Genomic DNA, 17,636 nt, shown 5'->3' with positions numbered 1-17,636 from the left:
AATATAAAAACCAAAGGTGCTCTGGTTACTCATCTATGGGGTCCTAATCCTGTATTAGGAAAGTCTTAGAGGAAAAAAAAATCAAGAAATATTCTTGAATTCTACATATTTCATAACTTGGCGTAGGAAAAGCGGATCGTGACTTCTTGGGAATCTCTGTGTAACTTAGAATATATCCTGATTATCTAAAAAGTAGATTCTTCCAAGAAAGAGCCCGAGGTGTTACCCTTAGCTCTACTCTGCCTGTTAATCTTGAAAAAGAATCAATTGGCTAAGAGAGTTACTATTTTAAAACGTTTATTTCACGGCTTTGGGATTTCTAATTATTTTTCCTAAATGAAAAAAATTAGAACAAATGTTTCCTTTTCAGTACTCTGAAGTCGGTCCCAAGTTGTACCAAAATTACTTTTTGACATGGACGAATTAAAAGGGAAATGGTTTGTTTAGCTGCTCATTATTCATTTTTGGCATTTGAATTAGTAGTATAATTATGGAATACATATTTTACTAAAAGATAGTGAAACTTTATTAATTTGTCCTATGGGGCAGAATTATATAAATTTGAGGTTTGCCTGCAAATGTAAGCCAGGGAACTATAATACTGCCAAAAACCTTGTACTTCTAGATCTTTCTGTTCTACATGGATTGCAGATACCATGAAATGAGCATAAAATTGTGTGTTCATATTTATGGGAGTGACTCCAAGTGGAAATACAAATCCTTCTGACTAAGGAGACCTGAGTGAGATGCTTCCCTGATTTTGGTTGCTGAGAAGGAATGGAACACGTGTAGTCAGCCTCATTATTTTACATGCTTAAGGGATAATGAACTGTCCTGATTATCCAAGTATTATGTTTAATGTGTAATACGAAAGTGACCAATATTCAAACATCAGAACATAAAATACATTCAACCATAAAATTTCAGAGAACAAAATTTAATCTTTATTTGATGCTGGATGATTTTGAAGGCATTTTGGACTTCTTTTACCATAGGCTCTTCAGTGCGGTCTCCATTATAATTATACTGGGAACATATAAAAATGCCTGTTATTATAATTTTATAGATGATAGAAGACTCCAGTAGCTTTTACCAGGAGAAACTTAATGGAGTAAAACTGTTGAGTAGAATTACTGAATGATTTTGTTACTGAATCTATTGCAGTTCAGCCTTGGACAACACAGGATTGAACTGCAGTGGTCCACTTTTATGCAGATTTTTTCAATATGTTAGAAAAATTTTTAGAGATCTCGGACAATTCGAACACCTTGCAGATGATGTATAGCCTTGAAATACCAAAAACATTAAGAAAAAATTAAGTACTATTGTAAGAATACAGTATAAAATACTTATACAAAATAAGTGCTTATCGACTATTATTGGTAAGGTTTTCAGTCAACAGTAGACTATTTGTAGTTAAGTTTTGGGGAATTCACAAGTTATATACAGACTTTTTCACTGTGGAGAGTCAGTACCCGCAACCCCTGTGCTATTGAATGGTCAACTGTTATTTTTAATTCTTAGAATTCTTGTCATTGGTGTTAATGTTATTACCTTTGGAACAAGTATGTATTCATACCAAATACCATTAGGTTATCCATTTATCCTTTCAACTTAGGATTCATATATGCTTTTTTCAGTAGAAATTATATGTATGTCTGTATATACAGTGTGAATATATAACCAGATGTTACCACTCTGACATTTATCAGTCCCCACACCTTCATTTGTTGTTGCCACTTAACACAAATCCGCCTTGTGTTGTTGTTTATGTCGTGACACCAAGAAGAATAGTGTTTTTGCTCACAGTATTGTTCCTGTATTCAATTTCTGTTCTCTGGAGGCCATATGCACATGGTCTGTAACAATATCGCTTCATAGTTATTGTAAAATTTTTCATATACTCTGTTTTCTGGCTCCAAAAAAGTAAGAAAGTGGCTTGGGACTTTGATCTTTACTATATAACTCCATTTGTTGTTTCTGTATATCTAGTTCAATTAGAAGCCTTCCGCCTTGCCTTTGAGCTCCAGACCAAGATTTAAAAATGCTTGGTTGATAATGCTTTTTGTCTGAAAGAGATTTCAAACGCAGTCTGAATAAAACCCAACTAAGGATCTCTACCCCCCAAAATCTGGTCCTCTGTAAGTGTTCCCTATCTCGGTTGAGGGTAAAATTCATGTATACCTGTGAGTCCCCCTTGACCTACTACTTGACCGTGATTTCAACCCATCTACCCTCTGAATTTACTTTGCCTCTCAGGTATCTCTGGAATCCATGCACGATTTTCTTTGTTGCCTGTGGCATCCTAGTCCAGGTCACATGCCTCTGTCACCCACACTCTTGCCTACTCTCCTTACACTAGACCTAGAGCACTCTTTTAAAACGTCAGTGTGATTGTGTTGTCCGTGACCACCCTCTCGAGCCCTGTTCAGTGGCTCTCTGTCCGCGCAATATTCAGCCCTCCCCACAGCTGGTTTCTAAGTTCTAAGTGCTTTGGCCTCTGGTTTTTCTCACCCTTGCTCCTCTCCACTCTGCCCTTCATGCCCACTAGCACTTTCTTAGAGTACTCTTACATTGTACAGACAGATACTGAATGCCTCCTATATGTCCATTGTGTCCTAGGAACTTCAGATGTGTCAATGGACACAACCATCAAAATGCCCTGCTGTCATAGAGCTTAAATTTCAGTCATTCTTCACTTTAAGTCTTTCTGTTCCATCGGGCATATCCTTCAGGTTACAGGTCAGGGACTCTTTCTGTGACCTTGCCCCCAGATATGATTGGGTCATTCTGTGATGTGTGTTACTTTAGACACATTATCACAGGTTTTAGATATGGAAGTTTTATTTATGGAAGGTTGGGATTTGTCTCCGCCTCCAAAAGAACGTATGATTTGTCACTTTGCCCAATGACTGGCCCATGGTAGGTCTCTCATTAAATACTCACTGGAGAGATGAATTGGATGCTAGCATCACAACTTACTGTTGACAGCGGAATCACTTTTAAATCAAGAGTTCACAAGGTATATAGTACCATGTTGGGAACTAAAGTCAGCCATTGAGTCATCCATGCATCCATCCGTCCGTCCATCCGTCCATCCATTTAGAAGTATTTAGTACCTACCAGGTACCAAAACACTGTACTGGGCACTGAGCATTTCACAGTGGTGAAAATAAGTCTTCCTCCCTGTGTTGGTGGAGCATACAGTGGAGGGGACAGCCACCTGTTCTGTAGCTGGAGAGACTTTCTGCGTAAAATGGTTTGTTGTGTGCTGTCCCCCACTCTCTTCTCGGTTACAGTGCAGTGTCTTACTCATAGCAGGAGGGGGTCAAGAATGGAGAAGATCCTGACCGGTTTTGCTTCCTGACTTACTGTGACCATTGTCACTGCAATACTTCTGGGCTGTTTGACTTAGAAATCTCATACCAAGTAAACAGTGCTTTCCCATCCTCATTTCAGGGCGGCCTAGAAGCCCGCTTTTGTCACGTGCAGCATCCTGACATAACTCATCTCTAACTTCCTGCATTCTCAAATTGACCCCACCTTCCACTTTTCAGGCACCATTATTCCCTCTAAGCTCAGTAGTGCTTTAACTGTGAGTATAATTGCCTCAGTGATGAGAGCATTACTGCAGGATTAGAAGGACTAATATTGGAAGGGGTAACAGCTTTGTTTGCCCGAAATGAGGTGTGTAATAAGTGACTTCCCACTTAAGAACATTGAAACCGCAAAGGTGTTTGTCATCTTTTACAACCAATCAAACCCTGTTTCGACATGCAAGGAAATGAGCCATATAATTATGTTACCAATATCAGCTCTTACCATTTTGTGATTTACCCTGAAGTCTCCGGTTTACTAGCTGAGCCAGTGAAATAGGCCACAATGCAGGTAAGGACAAAACCAAGTGACAAGTTTGCTGCTGTTTTTCTGAGGGAAGTTTTCTTTCTTGGTGTTGGTGTCTGAATTTTTCTTTCTCTCTTTTCTGTCTCATTCCTGTTATTCCTTTGGAGAAGAAGGGGTCCACACCGAGGAGCTGGACAGTGAACTAGGTAAACCCCCCCAGCTGCATGACCTACCCTGCATGGTTTTGTCTCCAGTGAATTGCTTAAGCCTTCCGTTTCTTTAGTCTGCCCTTCTTCAATTATGATTTTCATTCCAGCTTACCCGTGAAAGGTCAATCTTACAACCCTCGAGTCTGACTCGCAGGCATCACGCAGAGTTGTAATAAGTTGTGTCTACAAAGAGAAAGTCTGAGTGAATTGAGACTGGAATGAGAGTCAGCACATTGGTCCTAGGAAGTCTTGCAACTTGAAGATTAGGAAAAGACTAAGGGATAGATGCTTGCCGTGTCCCTTGAACTCTCCTGTAACCCTACACCAGCCTCGTTTCCTTCATTGTTTGCTGTGGGCGGTTATCTACAGGGGTCACACAAAAAAAGCAAAGCAAAACAAAAATAAAAACCCACCAACTAATGAAGGGACTTTGTAGGAGTAATAGCAATACAGTAATTCTCATCATTAACCAAATAGTTAATAATAGTCTTAGTCTTGTGTTAGTAAGTCGCCAGCCACTTGTTGGCATTGTTACTGGAGTGAATGGCTGGAAAACCAGATGCTGAGCTTATATGTGACATATAAGCTTCGAGTGTATGTATCAGTGTAAACCAAGTCTTGACTTGTCTAGCTGTTGCAGTCTAGAAATAACTTACATTAGCAGATAATGCCACACTTTTTTATCTTTGCTGTTGGAATATATTGAATTATATCCCATGCTGTTTTATGTTCAGCTTTGAACAATATTAAAGTTAGTCTGCCTTCTGTCTGATGCATCTACTGAAGGATAGGGTAGAAAGCGCACGTTTCAGCTAAAGTGCACATAAAAGCCTTGGTTTATTGAACATTGGCCATCGTATATTTTTTAAATAGATGATTAACATCAGTATGAACAGAACTCTCCTTAGATTGTTGCATCAGCCTGAGATTTTTGAGATTGCCTTAGGAACTGAAAATGTAATACTTAATAACAGCAGATTATGTTTTTCATTGATTTTTGTTTGGTGTTTGTATATAATAATCAATGTGGTGACTGGAGTTGTAATCCAATGAATTTAGCTCTGTTTTTCTTCCTGTTTGGAACGTTGCTGTTGTAACTGATGGACATGCCAGCATTGGTCGATAACTACTGAATGGAACTATCTTTCAAGACGTTAATAAGTTGTCCTTGTTGTGACTGTGGTAAGAAGGGCTGGAGGCTCATCCTGTGTGATAGAACAATTTAAAACTACTATATCAGAAAAAATTGATCAGTACTATTAAAGTAATTGAAGAAGACCGAACTAGGTTTTTGAGACACAGAATGAGTGCCTTAATCATTTGCTGAGCCACTTTAAATCACTCTTGCTGGTGATTGATATGTGTGAGTGACCCCTGCTGTTCATGGGTGCCAGGTGGAGATAACAGAATTGCGCACGGGGGGGCACGATCTTTTCTGCTTCCGTGGAAGTTCGAATATTGACACTTTTAGGAAGAAGTTCTATACTTTTTCCCTTGTAACTATTATATTGTGGGAACTTGCCTGTGCTGTTGAAGATTGAAAACATAAGTGTTAATGCCTGCATAGTATCATTCTCATGGTCATAGGCATTATTTGGGGAGATGGTTTGGAACATGGTGGGACAGTCGTGGGGGCAGATCAGACTGCCTGGCTCTTATCCAAGATCCCCTGTTTACTGGCTGTGTGGCCTTGGGCAAGATACTCTACTCACTTCTCTTAGCTTTGCTTCCTTTTCTGTAAAGAGAGGTGAGGAGGAGCTCCCATGGTGTTTGTAGAAACCTAATGCTAAAGTCTTAAATCATGTCCCTGTGATCAGCACATATTGTTAGGTTTACTAGTGCATTATTATTAACTAATTCTCAACCTGTTGGACTTTTTAATCCTCCTATGGCATTTTTTTTACCTTTAGTCCGGGTCAGGGGAGGAATGTATATACTGTAGAAATGACCCAAATATGCCTTTCTAGGTGGAGATAGGACTCTGGATTTTTGCCTGCACATATCCACTGTGTAAAGAGTAGTGTTAGTGGGGTGTACACACACACACACACACACACACTTTTCTCTTGCATTTCATTCCGTATTCTGTTGACAAGCTCACTGCCCATTTTCTTAACAAGAGGGTCCTAATTTCAAATAGTAGCATCTGTCAGGTTTTCAGTGAATATTGGGATTCCACATGTGGCAAGGAAACCCTCTCTGTGATCTGCCTCTGAGAGATAGGGGATGGTTGGCTGGGTGTGGAACACAGATCACGTGATTATAGAGTTGTCATTTCTGATCTCTGTTGGGTGAGCTGGGTCAGTAGCTACATATGCACTTCTGGTCTGCAGAATTTATCACAGCCTCTGCAGACAACTTCCCAGAATTGAAAAGTACTTGCAGAACCTCCTTTTGGAATTTTAGGATATTTATGTGCTGAAACCAACTAGGAGAGGTAGAGACAAGGAAATGAGGTTCCTTCCCCACCCAGGCTAGGTCACAGTTTGAAATCTGTCTGTGACTGTGAGCACGGCTTTTCAATCTGTGTGTTGACGAATCTTGAAAGAACTTAGAATGTTTGACTGCTTCCTATTTGCTTCTGTCGTGACAATTAATACCGTATGAGATTTTTCAAGGCAGGGCTAGGAAACAAGCAGGCTGTATAAATCTGTTCTGTTCCTTTTCTGCTTTCCTAGAACATTGCCATTTGTTGAGCCTACGTGCCAGGTGCTGTGTGAAATGTTTTTTAGGCATCCTTGTTTAATCCGTAGTTGACCTTGAAGTAAATCCCAGTGAAAGATGTGGTTCTAAGGCATTAAGTAACTTAGCCCAGTGCCAGATCTGTGAAGGGGTAGAGATAAGGTTCAGCCCCCAACCTGGGCAAGCCCAAAGGGTCTTAGCTGCTTAAAGTACATGTGACAGGTTGTATATTCTGGTTTGATGTCCAACAGTTTTGAGACATAGGGGCTGACTCTTCGGGCAACATCAGAGTGTTAGTAAAAAAAAAAAAAAAAATGGAATGTCATTATTTTGGGGCTTTGGCATTTTTCTGCCATTCTTAGTTTTTTAGAACCAAAAGACAATTTGAGGACAAACATCTTCCTTTTTAAATCGATGACCCATTTCTATTTTAAGCATTAGGAAACTAATTCCTATTATTAAGTTAATTACCACATTGGAAGTGAGAAATCTATCTTTTCAACTGAAAATGAGCTTTTAGCTTAGAAAACTAGAAAATTTCTGGAATTTGCTAATCTGTTCCAGGAGATGTGTTTAAATTTACAAATGTCCAGGAATATCACTTGATCTGCCACATGTCTCACCTCTAGAGTATAAGTTGCTGACTAGACAACAGGACAAAGGTCAGAGGTGGCTTCTTTTTTTTCGTACCCTCTTTAGACCTCTATCAGAGCACGAACAGTATGGTGTTTGAATTATCTGCATAATTGTGCACTTATAATTACATATGTGTCCCTGGTGCCTACCACACCCTTGAGCAGAAGTGGACAGTCTCCACATGTTTGACAAATTAATAACTGAATGAGTTAACATACAGCATACTATTAGTTCCAATGTACATTATAGTGATTCAGTAATTCTATACATTACTCAGTGCTCATCCTGATAAGTGTACCAACGAGTTGAATGCTTAGTATTTCCCATTTCATCTGAAGATAATCAGGCTGAATATTCAAGGGTGCAAATTCCGAAAAGGATTGGTTCAGTGAAACATCGAATTTCACCACTTACCCCCTCCTCTGCCACCATTCCAGAGCAAACATGAGGCTGTTGCCCCAATCTGATTTTTTTAATCTTCGATTTCTCAACTCTTTGGAAAGATTTTCCTGGTTCATTTTCATTTAAATGGTAATTTCCAGCTTTGTAAGGGGAAACCATTTCCCAGGCATTTGATTGCAATCAGTTCGTAAGACTGGGCGTACAAAAATGCCAAGTTGCATCAACATCTGCAAATTGGACCTGTCTTGCATTTTAGTAGCTTGGTCTCCTGGAATTCAAAGACTTCTTTAAAACCTGCTAAGCGTTTAAAAAAATTTTTTGAGAAGAAAAGGGGGAAAACCTGTCTCTTTGTTTGCAAATAGATAACATGTGGAGCAAAACCCATGAAATTAATGTCTCTTGATATGCAGCCAGATCTTAGCAAAACACAAACTTTGAGTAATTAGCGTCGTGTGTTCGGGTGCACGCGCGTGACTCTGTTTCAGCGCAGGACTGTTGATGGCACATGTCAGCCCTTTGCCCGGATGAAGAATCCTTCTTTGAGAAGAGTGGTGACCACGTGATCCTCGAATAAAAAAGAAAAGAATTTAGTGTTTCCAAATAGGTGACATTCCAAGCGTTTGTAATATTCCATTCAAGTTGGTCTTCATAGCTGACTTCCAGGAATAATGATTCACGTTGGAGTGTGGTGTTAACCCAAGCTTGCCTTAACTGTGTGTGTGTGAGAGTGGCTTTGAAATGAAGTTGAGTAATTGCTGCTCTGCTTGAAAGAATTGTTTTAATGACACAAACACAACCTGGTTACTTCTTTCACCAAGTCTAATTATCTGGTGCAATGGGGCTTTTTCACAGTAGATTCTTGTTTGTGGCAGAACTCACTACTAGGAAGCTAATAAAGTTCCAGCTTTTGATATGAAACCTTATGAGAGAGAAGTCCAGTAGAGCACAGTGAGTTTTCAGAAAGGCACGCAAATCTGCCAGGGCCATTTTACAGCACCACAATAAAGGAATAAAATCTTCTCCTCAAGTAGTGTGTTCTCAGAAGGCAGGACCTGAGTTTCTGCTTTCGTAGGCGAAAGGTAGGCCTGTCTGAATGCAGCAGTTGAATGATAGATGCAGGCAATTAGAAAGCCCAACTCCACGTGGGCATTTTTACTTATCAGTAGCAATTTTAATTAGGAACAAGGAGGAAATAAGATGCAAATTTTATTTTATTCCAGGGAGAGCCAAAGCAGCTCTATATATTGAAATGAAAGAAACGTTAATTTTCATCCATTTTTGTCTGTGTGGTAAGGTAGTCTGGAAATAAAATGAGGAAATTATAAATATTTAAGATACATACTAGGCATTCAAGGCAAATTTTAACCATATCTCCATAAATCTAATTTAATAGTTGATTTAGAACAAAAGCATCTGGGACTACATTTTATTAACTCTGTAGTAGCTTGTGCAAATATCAGTAAAGAATTGTTTCCTCACGTAGAAAAATACATGATAGGTACATATAATGCTCGCTTTTTGTGTTGTTAGAATGCACAGTTTTTAACTGGATTTAAGGCACTTTTAAGAGTCTCTCTCTTTTTCCCCTCACTTAGTGTTAAGAATCCTTGGGTTCTTCAAGACTATGGTCTCTTGCTCTAAATCTTCTTTATTTTTCAGAACTACCTGCTGGTTGGGAAAAGATTGAAGACCCTGTCTATGGTATCTACTATGTAGAGTAAGTGGCTGTTAACCCATATTTTGGTTTGTACTCCTCTATAATAATATGTACGTTATGCTGAATAGAGTTGGCCATCATTATAAGGTACAAACTGTAGCAACAACAACATAATTTGTAATGAAAATAGATATGCATATTTAATGAATGAGAAATATTCAGTGAGTCTGAAGACAGTAAATGCTAAAAGGACAGGATCCATGCCTTTTGTTTACCAGTTTTTTACCAGGACCCAACACAGGCCTGGCATATGCCGCCTTCTTGATAAGTATTAGTTGAATGAATGAATGAATGAATGAATGAGAAAATCTAAGACTCACTGGAGCAGGTGAGTAGGGGTTATCTTCTGGAGGAGAACATGTTTGCCTACTTTTTGCCCTGCTCAGGCCTGAACTTTTCAGTAATTACTTATTTATTCATGCAGTCTTTCCAGAAGGGTTAGACATGTCTTAGTAATGTATGAAATGTCACCAGAATTGAGAAGATAATTGAGAACTGGCCCAAGCTGTAAGACCTTGTATGCTTCTTTGCCTCTCCTCTGCCTGAGGACCATAGACATAGCTCCTATTTTCCATCTTTAAGACTCTCAAACCCTCCTCATGTCCTGTGTGGTATATATCTTGTTCTGGCATTGGGCACATACTCTGTCTTGTTAGGATAATCCTGAAAGAAAAGAAACCCAACAGATGAAACATTGTAGCAAATGTGCTATGTATCATTTCCTGAGAAAGTGGAGAAATCACTAATAAAAGAGGCTTCGAGAGAAACAAATGACATAGAAATATTCCATCGTCGTAATCCTGCCTGGTGCCCTAAAGACAGCTGGCAAGCTTTCTGTCTCTCATGCTCCTGGCAATGAAAATTCATCTGTATAATGGCCTGGTGATAAGAGTATATGATACAAATTGTCAGACTGTAAAATGCTCCGCATCTTATCATAAAAAAGTATGAGTTCAATATAGCAAGTGTCATTGGCCAGTCCTCACATGGCCAACTCTATGTAACAAAGGATTTGGTGATTTGGGCCATTAGAAGGGCATTGTTGTTTCTCTGACCCTCACAAAATAAAGCTTCTCTGTGTGCCCTGCGGATCATCTAAAGGTGGTTAGTCTATCCACCCTGTTTGACCAGCCCGCCTTTAAGAAATATTTTGAGTTCTGAATACTGTAATTACATAATAGGTCCGTTCCCAAACTTCTAATCAAGTATGATTTTGGTTAAAACAAAACAAAAACAAAACACCAAGTGTATGTATGCTTGTGTGTATGTATGTTTGTGTAAAATATGTGTGTATACACTAAGGCCATGGCAAAAAAAAACCCCATGCATGTACATGTATGTATGTATTTTTGTTCCATGGCCTTATTAGTTTTGGAACCGTCTGGCGTATCTAGGTCTTTGTCACTTTGAACGCATCACATTTGCTTAGGTTAGCTGCATTTGGAGTTTTTTTGCCTGAGGCTCATACTTTTAATCCTGACTCCGTGTCCACTGATGAAAATAGTTGGCAGATGTTGGGAGAGCCCTTTTAACTTTGAGTGCTGAGGCTTCTCTGAACTGTCATAGGAAGCCACAAGCAGTTCTGGCATTGCACGTCATAGACTGCATCCTGTCTGTACTTTAATCTCATTTTTAATAATTCCACAATCCACTTTTCCTTGAATTGAAGCCCTTCCCTGAGTCAGGTGCTTCCTTGGACATTTGGAAGAGTCAGTGGTTAAAATCCTGCGATTTGAAAGCAGACAGACCTGAGCTTCCTTGCCTCTTTACTGTTTACTAGCCACGTTCTGTTAGGTGAGTTAGTAATTGCTCAGAAATTTGCTTTCCCTCTCCATAAAATGTGAATATCAATAGGACCTGCCTCTTATCATTTATTGAAGATTTTAAAATAAAATGCGGGAAAAGCTGGTAGCCTCTATAGGCAGTCGCTATATGGAAAGCATTCGTTTCTTTTTCCTCTTCCTCATTGCCCGTTTTGACATGTGCTGGGCAGCATCTCAGACCACCTGCTTTGCTCAGTGCTAAGCAAGGGACTTGGCAGACTGGCATTTTGCTTGTGGGATGAACTGTTTTCTAACCAAATATTGTCTGCCTCCTCCAGCCACATCAACAGGAAGACACAATATGAGAACCCGGTTCTAGAAGCCAAACGGAAGAAGCAGCTGGAGCAGCCGCAGCCGCAGCCGCAGCCGCAGCCGCAGCCAGAAGGTTGGCTTTCCCTTGACGTGTTGGGCAGAGGAGCTTGGGGCAAAGCCTGGGCGCTGACACCCCCGTGTGGTCAGAACTGGCCTTGATGTTCCTGTCCTTCTGCGGTGCCGCGGACTTGGTGTCCTGCGGGGGTGGGGGGGAGATGACAGTGCTTCTCTTCCACCCGGAACCCAGACAGCTCGAGCGGGGGCCCTAGCCCACGGCCCCCCCGATCTCCACTTTAATTTAGAAAGAAGCTGTCATCATACTGGAGAACTTGCTGTTGCCCCAGCATGTTTACATACCAGCTGGTGTCTAAATTCATACTGCTTTGAGCCCTTAGGAGGAGTTACTATATATGAAGCTAACTTCTAATTTTAGAAACATGACATGTAAGAATCAGAAAAAGCTGGTAATTTTTAATGCTTTTCCAAAACTATAAGTTAATTCATGATCTTTATAAAAATATGGACAGTTCAAGAATGGAGAATATTAAATTCTCCCCTGCTTGCTCCTATCTCATTCTCAATGATAGACACTGTGCTGAAATTTTAAGTTTATTTATTTGTTTTGAGAGAGCCTGAGACAGCACGAGTCGGGGAATGACAGCTAGAGAGGGAGAGAGAGAATCCCAAGCAGGCTCTGTGATGCCAGCACAGAGCCCAATGTGGGGCTTGTACCCACGAAGCCATGAGATCATGACCTGAGCTGAAACCAAGAGTCGGATGCTTAACTGACTGAGCCACCCAGGTGCCCCTGTACATAGATGCATATTTTAATAAAAATCGGATTGTAACTTGTAGGTGTGTGTGTGTGTGTGTGTGTGTGTGTGTATAATTTATATGTATATATATGTTATATATATGTATATGTATTAGTTTTGTGACCTGATGATCTCATTTAAATGTATTTCTTGCACATATTTCAAAGCTGGTTAATAAAGATTTGCCCTGTAATTTTTAAGGGCTGCATAATTTTCCATTTTATGAACTTACTTCATTCAGCTATTTATTAATACATCTGTTCATTAATAGCCATCTAGTTATTAGTAGGGTTTTTTAGTTTTTCATTGCACCCTTTTAAAATGATATACTCAGGGGCACCTGGGTGGCTCATTTGGTTAAGTGTTCAACTCTTGGTTTCATCTCAGGTCATGACCTCACACTTTTGTGAGTTTGAGCCCCACGTCGGGCTCTGTGCTGGCAGTGAGGCGTATGCTTGGGATTCTCCCTTTCTCTCTGCTTCTCCCCCACTTGTGCCCTCTCTGGCTCTCTTACAATAAAATAAACTTGAAAAAATAAAATGAAATGACTGCTCAATACCCTCTCAATGTAATATGCAAATATCAAATATATGAAGATCAAATAGGACACTTTTATTATAATATTGATCATAGTAAGTGTAGGTCATAGGGGGAAAGTTGGCAGACTTTTTCTGTGAATGGCCAGCTAGAGGACATTTTAGCCTTTGCCATTCATCCGGTCTCTATCACAACTGTTCATCTCAGCCCTTGAAGTATGAAAAGACCCGTACACAATGTGTAAATGAATAGATGTGACTGTGTTCCAATAAAGCATCATGTATGAAGATGGATATTTGAACTTGATGTAATTTTCATGTGTTACAAAGTATTTCTCATTTTAATTTTTTCAACTATGTAAAGATGGAAAAACCATCCTTGGCTTGAGAGTTGTATCAAAATGGACAGTAGGGTCCCTTTGGCTTATAAGCCACAGGTGGCCAAACACTGCCATAGATTGTATTTTACTGTCTTTTGTTTCTGTTTTTGTATTTTTTAAGTAAGCTCTACGTCCAACATGGGCCTAGAACTTGTGATTCCGAGATCAAGAGTCTCATGCTCTACAAGCTAGCCAGCCAGGCACCACTACACTGTGTTTTAGAGTATTGTGTGTGTGTGTGTGTGTGTCTGTGTGTTCGTGTGTATGCACCTATCAAAAAGTTCTCCTTTCTACTTTCATCTCTTTTCTAGTTAAAAAAAAATGTTTTTAAATATTTTTCTCAACTGGTGAAACTTTGTAGTGCGAGAAAGTGCTGTTTGAAGGCTGGGGTATACGGTTGAATATATTAGCTGGAAGGTGACTGTGTAAATCTCAAGGGTCACTCACAGCGCCTTGTTTCTGGGCCTCCAAGGTGAGGAGGACTACAGTCAGGACGCAGGCATGTTGGTGATGTGTCCCATTCGGGTTTGGGAGATGGGAGGGGATAGCACTTTAGCATACTGCTGAAATCACCTTTATTGTCATCCAAGACGAGCAGACCTCAGCAGCTCAGCTCATGTCTCAAGTGTGTTAGAGACGGTTTTCCCTCATCGGGCTGGTGGCGTCAGTTGATTGTATATCTTTCCTGATATTTTTTACTTGGTCTCACTTTGGACCCTCCGGTCACAGAGAACTGAAGTTTTTATTGTTCATATCACAATATGATATGAGCTTTCCTCAAAACTCTGATGGGAGAGGGACACACACAGACACACACACACACAGAGGGAGAGAGAGAGAGAGAGAGAGAGAGAGAGAGAGAATCTTATCCTTAACAAAGAGTGGGGTCCGATACCAGTTTGTTTTCTATCTAAGCTCTCTGTGTCTAGTTTCATTAGTTTGGATAGTTGGATGCTTAAGAAGGTGAATCTTCTGGGGCGCCTGGGTGGCGCAGTCGGTTAAGCGTCCGACTTCAGCCAGGTCACGATCTCGCGGTCTGTGAGTTCGAGCCCCGCGTCAGGCTCTGGGCTGATGGCTCAGAGCCTGGAGCCTGTTTCCGATTCTGTGTCTCCCTCTCTCTCTGCCCCTCCCCTGTTCATGCTCTGTCTCTCTCTGTCCCAAAAATAAATAAACGTTGAAAAAAAAAAATTTAAAAAAGAAGGTGAATCTTCTTTTACGAGAATGTTAATGTGACTCCCATTTGAAGGAAACACAGTGTACTCTTTCTTTTCCTCACAGAATGGACGGAACATCACCCACGTCTTGTGCCTCCTGTTACTCCAAACCACCCCTCGAGCAATCCGGAGCCAGCCAGAGAAGCTCCACTTCAGGGTAAAGCGTCTTTATGATGATGAAGCATTTAGATCAAAAATTTAATTTTTTAAAGGAAGTTTAAAAAGTAGAATCTCACAATTGCCAATTCCTTCCTTTGATGATGAAAACTGTGATGTTAGAAATTCTAAACATACTGTTAATCAAACTTGCCAAGAAAACTAGAACTTTGTGTGTGGGTAAATTTGCTCAGCTAATTGCAGTGCTCTGAAAATAATGACCACTTGCCATTAGGGTTTCTCAGCCTCAGCGCCTTTGACCCTTGGGGCCAGATAATTCTTGGTTGTGTGTGGGGCCTGTCCTGTGCATTGGACCAAGTTTAGGGGCGTCCATGGTCTCTACCCTCTTGTGACAACTAAAAATGCCCCAGTCGTTGCCAGATGCCCCTGGGGAGAAATCCCAGGGTTGTAAATCACTGATTTCGAGACTACAGAAATTTATTATTGGTATTTAGTAAGATAACTTGAAGAGTCAGCTTGAGGATATTCCAAGATCCTCGTCAACATATTTGCTTTTGACTAAGATTTTCTTGTAAATGTGAAACCATTTGATATTATTATATACTAAATGTGAATCTCCTATTCTTGCTGTAGTTTGGCATTTACACATATTTTACAATGTTTCGTTGGGTCTCACTTATTTATGCTCACAGATAGTAGGAGCCCCTAGAGACGTTCATTGTTAAAAATTGGTATCTCCAGAATCTTACTCCTTTCAGGCCTGATTGCTCTTAAATGATAGAGAAGAATTGGGTTTTTTTGTTTGTTTTTGTTTTTTAAATTTCTTTAAATAAGAAAAATAGAACGGGCACTATATTTGATAGAGTTGGGGAATGTTTGTGGTACAGACCCATTAAAAAGACTAAGGTTTGTCTTCATTCTCTGTACATTTTTAAAGAGGTATCGTTGCATTAGATTTAAAAAGACAAGTAGAAAAACTCTTTTCTCTGATTTTCGTTCCTCCATTATAATTTTCATGAGCAAGAAGTTGCTTCCCTGGAAAGCTGATAGCATCATGAGATTGGTAATAATACCAGTTTATGTAAAATAATTTCTCCTGGCGTGGGTGTACATTTTTATGGTCCTAATGGTTTTAATAAAGATAGAACATAGCAGATAATAGCATTAATATCAATGCGATTGTGGCTTCCTCTGTATTTTTTAAATAGAAAATTCCTTCTGCAACCTCATGTGGCCTTATTTCCCTGCCTGCTGGTTAAGTGTCCTGTTCTAGCATCCTGCTAGGAGTCTCAGGAAGAATGTGTAGCTACCTTGGTTACACTGGTATTGGTGTTGCTTTGCTAAGTTCACTGCCCAACGAAACTTTCCTCTGATCAGGGGTACACTTCTAATTCCAGCAGATGATAACGTTGAAGAGAGTTGCTCTTAGGAAAATTCTCCAATTCCAGTTGAGGCTTCGAGAGAGATTTCTGCAGCCATCCCTCCACTGCACCCACCCCACCACCACCGCTTTCGAAATTACAACTCACCTTTAGTGGGCTGTTTTTATTTACCGGGTACCTCCCTACATATCTTCTGTCTGCTATGGTTTTTCCTTACAACTCTCATGAATAAGGAGGTTGGTACTGTCATTACCTCCATTTGCACCTGTAACACTTAGGCAGAGAGAGCATTGGTGACTTGGCCCACGCCACACAGCCAGTAAGTACTAGAGCACCCGATTTGAATCCTAAGTGTCATTAGGAACAGTTAAATTTCTGGCTAAAACCTTTTTTGTTCATTTGTTTGTTTTGTATGTGCGGGGACACGACTATGTAGTCTAAATGTGGCCAACCAATACAGATGCCAATGGCTACGTGTTGACATTTAAATTGATTACAATTAAAAAACAATAAAGAGGTGCCAGGTGGCTCAGTCATTTGGGCGCATGACTTCGGCTCAGGTGATGAACTCATGATTCGTGGGTTTGAGCCCCGTGTCAGGCTCTGTGCTGACAGCTCAGAGCCTTTAGCCTGCTTCACATTCTGTGTCTCCCTTTCTCTCTGCCCATCCCCCACTAATGCTCTGTCTCTCTCTGTCTCTCAGAAGTGAATAAACGTTAAAAAATTTTTTTTAAGTAAGTAAAATAAAAGTTTAGTCCCTCAGTTCCCCTAGCTGCATATCAAGGGCTCAAGAGCTATGTGTGATTAGGGACTGCCATATTGGACAGTGCAGATATAAAGCATTGTCTTGTCTTAGAAATTGCTATTGGACGTCACTGGCCTAGGGTGTTCAAACACATGCTAAAAAATTGTGCCAGCCTGTCAGAAAAGCAAACTCCTAAGGGCTATTGGAGAGCAGAATTTGGGGACAAGACTCCAAAGATCCTGATTAAATAGGTCTAGCATAAGCCCTAGACAGGAGTACCTTTATTTATTTATTTATTTATTTTTAATTTATGTATTTATTTTGAGAGAGAGAGAGAGAGAGAGAGAGAACATAAGCAGGGAAAGGACAGAGAGAGGGAGAGACAGAATCCCAAGCAGGCCCTGTGCTGTCAGCGCAGAAAAGCCCAACATGGGGCTTGAACTCACAAACTGTGAGGTCACGACCTGCGCCAAGATCAAGAGTTGGGAGCTTAACCAACTGAGCCACTCAGGCAACTCTAAAATGAGTACCTTTAAAAAAAAAAAAGAGCTACCCAGGTGATTCTCATACATAACAAGATCGTGCAGCTGTATAAGTCAGCAGACTAGGATCTCTTGGAAAATTACATTTACCACAGGGCTGCAGCAGAGAGCTCCAGTCCCACTGCTTGTGGGTAGAAAGTGCTTCTTTTCTAAAGCTACATTAGCTCATGACCCAACCATTCATAAAACATAATCAAATGTCCATGAATGTGAAGCCCTGTGATCTTCCCTAGTTAAGCGCTAAAAAAAGGAAGTCATCGGTGTAATTTCAAAGCTCTGTT

The 17,636-nt window shown here is 40.3% G+C and overlaps 1 protein-coding gene across 1 annotated transcript in view; it reads left to right on the top strand.

Annotated features, from left to right (window-relative positions):
* The window catches only part of MAGI1 (membrane associated guanylate kinase, WW and PDZ domain containing 1), a 635,623-nt gene that overhangs the window by 541,667 nt on the left and 76,320 nt on the right, over window positions 1-17,636 (top strand). The window contains 4 exon segments of the mRNA XM_030307184.1: window positions 4,014-4,049; window positions 9,432-9,489; window positions 11,591-11,697; window positions 14,634-14,726. Of these exon segments, the coding sequence (XP_030163044.1) occupies window positions 4,014-4,049; window positions 9,432-9,489; window positions 11,591-11,697; window positions 14,634-14,726 (294 nt within the window).

The sequence above is a fragment of the Lynx canadensis genome, chromosome A2 (genome assembly GCF_007474595.2).
Source record: "Lynx canadensis isolate LIC74 chromosome A2, mLynCan4.pri.v2, whole genome shotgun sequence".
Taxonomy (NCBI): Eukaryota; Metazoa; Chordata; class Mammalia; order Carnivora; family Felidae; genus Lynx; species Lynx canadensis.
This window is presented reverse-complemented; position numbering and strand designations above follow the sequence as displayed.